The 7,207-nt window shown below is 37.5% G+C and overlaps 1 protein-coding gene across 4 annotated transcripts in view; it reads left to right on the top strand.

The window, feature by feature from the left end:
- Positions 1-211: 211 nt before the first annotated feature.
- DNAJC12 (DnaJ heat shock protein family (Hsp40) member C12) overlaps positions 212-7,207 on the top strand; it is a 44,686-nt gene continuing 37,690 nt past the window's right edge. The window contains exons 1-3 of one of the 4 annotated variants that reach the window (XM_045196128.2): positions 212-319; positions 458-576; positions 5,160-5,264. In XM_045196128.2, the coding sequence (XP_045052063.2) occupies positions 5,187-5,264 (78 nt within the window). In that variant the 5' untranslated portion in view covers positions 212-319; positions 458-576; positions 5,160-5,186. Of the gene's footprint in view, positions 390-457; positions 577-2,938; positions 3,073-5,159; positions 5,265-7,207 lie in introns of those variants that run through there. The other 3 variants (XM_045196129.3, XM_024561343.4, XM_024561346.3) reach the window with 3 other exon arrangements.

Below are 7,207 nucleotides of genomic sequence, written 5' to 3'. Positions count from 1 at the left end.
GGCACACCTTGGGCTCTTGAGTCCGCAAGAAGCTCACCTAGGGGCTGCTTAACTGCTGATCTCGCTCAGAGCATCTGGGACTTGTAGGCTCTTACTTCCCGGCCCCTCTCTTTTTCGCTGGACCTGAATTTTACTTGTTTCTTTCTTCCCGCTTAAGGTCTACCGGAGCATTAACGTAGCGAAAAGTTTTAAAAAAGCACTTCCGGAGGGACGTTTCCTGGAGGCCGGAAGTAGCTGATCGTATTGTGTCGTCATCTTTACGCCTTTCCCGCGATGCCCCCTGGGAGTTGTAGGCCTGGGTGGACGAGGCTTCCTGCGAGTGAGTACACTGGGCGGATTTGGCGGTCGGGTTGGTCCTGAGATTGTGCGTCTGATTTACTTCTCTTGAGGTACAAAGAGTTTTAACTGTTAAAAATTTCACTTGATTTCTACCATCTGTTTTGTGGTATGTCTTAAGGTTTTATTCAGCGAACATATGTAAATAAAACAAATGACGTGCTGTTTGAAGTGCTAAAAAAACATAAAGAAGATGGCAAAAGTGGCGGGCTGACTACACTGACTTCAGAGTTCCCAAAGGTATAAACTAAAACTAAAAGCCTCTCTTCTGTACCTGCCCAGCTCCCACCCTTAAAAGGAAAACCCTTATCTGCTTCTTAAAGAAAAAAAATTTATAGGTGCAAATGTACATAGTAAAAAGTACACAAAGAGAAAATGTCATAATACTCTCCTCAACCTTACTTTTTCATTTGATAATCCACTTTCATTCCATAGATACCATGATTTACTCATCCACTACTCTCTTCTTAACCCATTGAGGGACTTTTTGGTTGTTTCCATTTTTGTTGTTGTTACAAAGAACGTTGCAGTGATTGCTTTGAACATGTTTTGGTGTAAATCCTCTGGGTGAAGTCGTAGAGAAAAAAATTGCCCAGGCAAGGAGATATATATGCTTTATAAAAGTTGATAAATACCACCAAATTGCCAAATTGCACCAATTTACACTCATCCAACATGTATGAAAGTGCTTGCTTAGTAATTTCTGCTTTAACATTGGATAATATCAAACACTAGAAATTTTACTTCTCTGATAGATGAACAACTTACCATACGTGTATACATATATACATATGTATGTATGTAAGTGCTTAAAATGAATCTGCAGACACAAGACATTGTTACCAGTGGTTTTTACTAGGAAAGAAACCGGGTGGTGGGAGGACCAATGGTGGAAGGACACTTCCCTTTCTTGCCTACCTTTTTATACCTTTAAAATTTTGTGCTATGTGCACGTAGTGCCCATTCAAAAAGAAAGTGGGCCTAACTCTCAGATTAATGGTTTAACTGTATTTATCACTGTTTTCCTGATTTCTTTCCTCCAAAAGCACGAAGCCACCGGATCAAAATTTTTAAAGCTCCACTTACAACATGATACTCACATGCTCAAGAAGCTACAGTAGTTCCCTGTTGCCCACATATGTGCTCAGCATCCTCTGCCTGATCAGCAAGGCTCCCTGTCCACATGCTGGCCCAGGTCTCGTCATCATTCTAGACTTAAAGACTTTTCTCTCTAACTCGCTCTGCTGTGAGGTCGTTTTCCACACCTTTGCCTGAACTTGCTATTGACATTTTCATCTTTCTATGACAGCTTATGTGTGTTGCCTCTTCCTCCTTTTCATTTTGTGAGAAAGCTTCAATGGTTCCTGTTAGCTTTTCCTCAAAAGCATACAGTTTAGCATTTGATTATGTAATGTGCTAATGTTCATTTGAATTAATCTTATGTTCTCAACCAAATTAATTCACTAATATGGGAGGTGTGGTGACTAAAGCATATTCCTACTCAAGGAACAAGGGTCAGAGTTCAGCACTGTGTCCACTGCACTGTGATTCCTGTAAGCAGGGAGTAATTTGGAAGACACAACAGTTGGACCAACCAGTCGGCCTGGACAGTGGCCAAGACGCCCAGGAGAGGGGACGTTTGTGATGGCAGGATTCATTTCTTTCAGTAAATACATTGTTATGTGGAGTTTGACATTTCACAGTTTTTACTTTCTTGTTTTTTTATTGCTTCTTTTTTCTTATTATAAGAATAATATATGTACATCTTAGCAAATGTAGATAAATAAAAAGAATAAAACATGGATTACCTGTGACCCCATTGTCTAGTGACAGCTGATCTATTTTGGTGTGTACACTTTCTCATATTTTCTAAATATACATACAAGGTAAATTTATAAAGCTGGAATCATACTATACCTATTTGTAAAATTTTATATTTTTTACTTTTTAAATTGAGATAAGTTTGATGATATGACTTATACTCAGTAACATGCATAGGTCTCGGTGCTCAGTGAATTTTTACATGGTAATACTGTTTCTAACAGAAATGCGAACATTTCTCAGGCATTAAATATGTTTCCACATCACTTTCAATGACTATATGGTATACTGGAGAGTATGAGAACGTGGTGGTTCAGGAAAAAGAGCCTCAAGTTGCATTTAATACAATGAAACATGAGTAAGTACTTACCAAAATTCTTTTTGTAATTTTCTTGTTGTTCTTCAGAACAACATTAAGGCACTGCCCTGACTGCTCTCAGGACAGAGAGGAAAGGAGCAATACTTTTATTTCTGGTCAAGTTGTGTGTGTGTATACATAAAACATAAATTTACCATTTTAACTCTTTTAAGTGTACAGTTCATTGGCATCAAGTACATTCACGTTGCACAGCCATCACCACCATTCATCTTCAGAACTTTTCTCATTTTTCCAAACTGGAACTTCGAACCCATTAAATACTAACTCCTCATTTGACCCTTCCCCATAGCCCCTGGAAATTTTTTCTCTCTATGAATTTGACTCCTCTAGGTAACTCATATAAGTAGAATCTTACAGAATTTGTCCTTTCACGTCTGCTTTATTTCACTTAATGTCTTCCAGGGTCATCCATGTGGTAGCATGTGTCAGAATTTCCTTCCTTTTTAAGGCTGAGTAGTATTCCATTGGCTGTATATACCATACTTGATCTGTTCCTCTGTCAGTGGACACTGGGTTGCTTCTACCTTCTGGCTATGGTAAATAATGATATTATGAAGATGGGTATACAGAAGTCTGTTCAAGTCCCTGCATTCAAATCTTTTGAGTATGTACTGAGAAGTGGAATTGCTGGATCATGTAGTAATTCCATGTTTAATTGTTTGAGGAATCACCATCCTGTTTTCCATAGCAATAACTTTACATCATTTTAAGACCATGTCTGCTTATTTTGGTCAGGATTTTGTGATACCTAAGTAGGTCTCCAAATGCCTCAAGGAATGTAAAATTTCTAAAACAAAATTAATTACTTTACTTAAAAATTCCATACCGAACTTTTTATTTAATTTTATTTTTATAATTTTTTAATTGTTGTTCAAGTATAGTTGTGTCCATTTTTCCCCCACCACGTCCCCCCTGCCCCACCCATCCCCACCTCCCACCCTCGAACCTACCCCCTTTGGCTTTGTCCACCTGTCCTTTATCATGTTCTTTGACGGGCCTTCCCCTATTTTCCCACTTTATCCCTCTCCTTCCTCCCCCCTGGTTACTGTCAGTTTGTTCTTTATTTCCATGTCTCTGGTTATATTTTGCTTGCTTATTTGTTTTGTTGATTAGGTTCCACTTATAGGTGAGATCATATGGTATTTGTCTCTTACCACCTGGCTTATTTCATTTAGCATAATGCTCTCCAGATCCATCCATGCTGTTGCAAAGTGGAGGATTTCCTTTCTTTCTGCTGTGTACTATTCCATTGTGTAAATGTACCATTGTTTTTTGATCCACTTATTTACTGATGGGCACTTTGGTTGCTCTCAACACTTGGCAATTGTAAATTGTGCTGCTAAGGACCTTGGGGTACATAGGTTCTTTTGGATTGGTGTTTCAGGATTCTTAGGGTATAATCTCAGCAGTGGAATTGCTGGGTCAAAAGGCAGTTCCATTTTTAGTTTTCTGAGGGAATTCCATACTGTTTTCCACAGTGGCTGCACCAGTCTGCATTCCCACCAACAGTGTACTAGGGTTCCCTTTTCTCCACATCCTCTCCAACACTTGTTGATTTGTTTACAATGGCCATTGTGACTGGTGTGAAGTCCATACAGAACTTTTAGCAAGAGAGGACATATAATGAAGGATTAGTAAAATTGGTGTTTTAGTGCTTTATTTCTCTTCAGAAATAAACCTTTAAAAAGATGTATATAAGTGGGCTCAATGAAAAAGCATTTTTTCCAAGGTAATAATTTATGGAGGAATTTAAAGAGTTAAGGCAGTTAAAATTTTGTATACCTGACTACTCACTTTCTTCTCTAAATCCTAGACCTGACCTGCATTTCCTAGGGCCAGAGTGAGCTGAAACACAGATTCCCTGCACTCACTCCAGGCCAGACACACTCCTGAAACCGGAGCGAGCCAGACAAGGAGAAATGGCCCACAAACCCACCCCTGTCCCCTTACAGTTCTCCTCACTTTCCTATTTTCCTTCACTATTTAAACGCTTGCATGTTTCTTGTTTGCTTCCCTCTGTCAGAATGTAAGCTCCCTAAGAACCCAGACCTGCTTACCATACCTTTCCTACATTCATGCTGGGAACAAAATAGGTGCATAATAAATATCTGTTGAATGAATAAATAATCAAATGAATGAAAATTTGCTTCCCTAGTCTATTTCCTTCTACTCAAACTATTTAAAAATTCCTAAATATTCTAAGCACTCAGAAAACCACCCACTACTCACATTAACAAATCTTAAGATTTTAGCATATTGCCTCAAATTTTCTTTTGTCACTTAAAAAGAAGGAAAAAAATATAGAGGAGATGGCTCCCTTGAGGAGTATGTACAAAAGGGCAGCCTTTGTTATCCACAAGAGGAAAGGTTCACCTGCGTCGCTTACGTAAACTCCAATTACAAACCCCGTGTAGCACTGCAACAGTTAAGTATGAGGTCTGTTATTTTTTTTTCTTCTGTAAAGAGCCAATGGAAGGTAGTTTACACAGGTCTTGATGACATCTGGTGTATTGACTGTGTCCAGCCTTAAATCTAGTTAGTGCAGTTTGGAATATGCTGCTGTAGACCGGATTTAAAAAGGCTTTTCTTGTAAATTCGCCGCTCAGTGCGCCTCTCGTTTCAGGGCCAGGAAGAGCTGGTTTAGTGATAGATGGACGCAATCCTGAATTACAGGTTGGAAGATAATGAAGATTACTACGTGCTACTGGGATGTGATGAGCTGTCTTCGGTAAGACAATGGATAATGCTGTTCTTTTTCACAACAGTATTTCAAGGGTTATTTAAGACTTTAACTTTGAAATTTTACTCCCATTGTCCAAAAACCTAGTCTTGTATTATTTTAAAGCATTTTTGGCTCAGAGAAAGTTAAGGATTTAAAGTGCGTTGGGTCTTTATTTGAATAGTGTCCTCTTGCAATTTTAGGGACCCTTCTGATTGAGTACATGTGTGCTGGTACATGACCATAGACTCTTTTTCAAATATATTAAAAACAGATATTTGATATTTTGTTGTCATTGCTGTTGGCTGTGGTTCATAGCATACATAAGCTATAGTTTATTATCATAATTTACGTTATAACTGAGATGAAATGTAATTATCTAGTAATTAGTAATTTTAAAATGCTTTACTAAAATATGTACTTTTATGTGAGCAGCTAAATTATACAAACCAGGAAGCATCCTTTTATGTTACTATTTCAAATTGTGTGAGAGAAATTACATGTTAAAAGGGTGGCTTCTTACATAAAACATGTGAAAATTCTGTATATAGTCACTTGATTTATAATGGCATAAGGTTTTAAATGTCCCCATAAACAATGATAAAGGCTGTAAAAGTTTTTTGAATTATGGAAAACTCATATATAATTTTGCCTCCCAAGGGTACACTATTAATGTTTGATATATTAATCTTCAGCCTTTTTTCTACACATATTTTTGAAGACATGTTTGGGAAGATATATGTACTTATTGATTCCTGTTTTTTCCCCACTAACATTAAAACAAGGATTTCTCCGTGCTATGAAACATTCTTCATACGTATTTTAATGATTGCATAATTCTATTATACTACAGTTGATTATTCTGTTATTGTTAAATATTTTATTTATTTTCAGTTTTCAATATTTTAAATACTGTTGAGAGAAGTATGAAATATTTCAATTATATTATTAAATATATTCATATTTTATATTTTGTAAGTATATTTTAAAATTATTTTATTACTAAAGAATAGCTATTAATATTAAAATATTTTAAAGCAAATTATTTTTCTATTTATCTTTGTTGTATATGGCTGGAGTTTAGTAATAAAATGTACTCTGGAGAATAGAACGTGTTATTGGACACAAAGCATTAAAATCTTTATCATTACTCTAGGGGTTTGTCTTAGGTACCTTGTAGTTATACACACACACCAGGTTGTAATGCTGTTTTAGGTGCATATTTCTCCTTTAGAATAATATGTTACTCTTGTTTACTTTGTGATTTTGCTTATAGCAATTGAGAAAGTTTATTACCATTTTACCGTATGTGTTATTCACACCTTGGACTCTGCTATTGCCAAATAATTTTTGAAGGAACTACTTAAAATCAAAGGAACAGCCCTGACTGATGTGGCTCAGCTGGTTGGGTGTCGTCTTGCAAAGCCAAATGTTGTTGATTCCCAGTCAGGACCCACATCTGGGTTGTGGATTTTGTCCTCTGATGGGGCGCAGATGGGGCACGTGCGAGAGGCAGCCTTCACACTTAAAAAAATAACCCACTTGTCTTTCATGACCTGGACGCTTCGAAGCATAAGGTCAGTTATTTTGTAGAATGCCCCATAATTTTGATTTGTCTGATGTTATCTCATGATTAGATTGAGGTTGTACGTATTGGGAAAGAACACTACAGAAGTGGTATAGTGCCTTTCTCAGTGTATCATGTCAGGGGTATGTGATTCTGATATTTCTTTTTTTTTAATTTCATTTATTCATTTTTAGACAGTGGGGAAGGGAAGGAGAAAGAGAGGCAGAGAAACATCAATGTGTGGTTGCCTCTCATGCACCCACTACTGGGGGCCCAACCTGGCCCGCAGCCCAGGCATGTGCCCTGACTGGGCATCGAACTGGTGACCCTTTGGTTTGCAAGCCGGTGCTCAATCCACTGAGTCACACCAGCCAGGGCTGATTCT

Source organism: Desmodus rotundus, chromosome 4 (genome assembly GCF_022682495.2).
Source record: "Desmodus rotundus isolate HL8 chromosome 4, HLdesRot8A.1, whole genome shotgun sequence".
Classification (NCBI taxonomy): Eukaryota; Metazoa; Chordata; class Mammalia; order Chiroptera; family Phyllostomidae; genus Desmodus; species Desmodus rotundus.
This window is presented reverse-complemented; position numbering and strand designations above follow the sequence as displayed.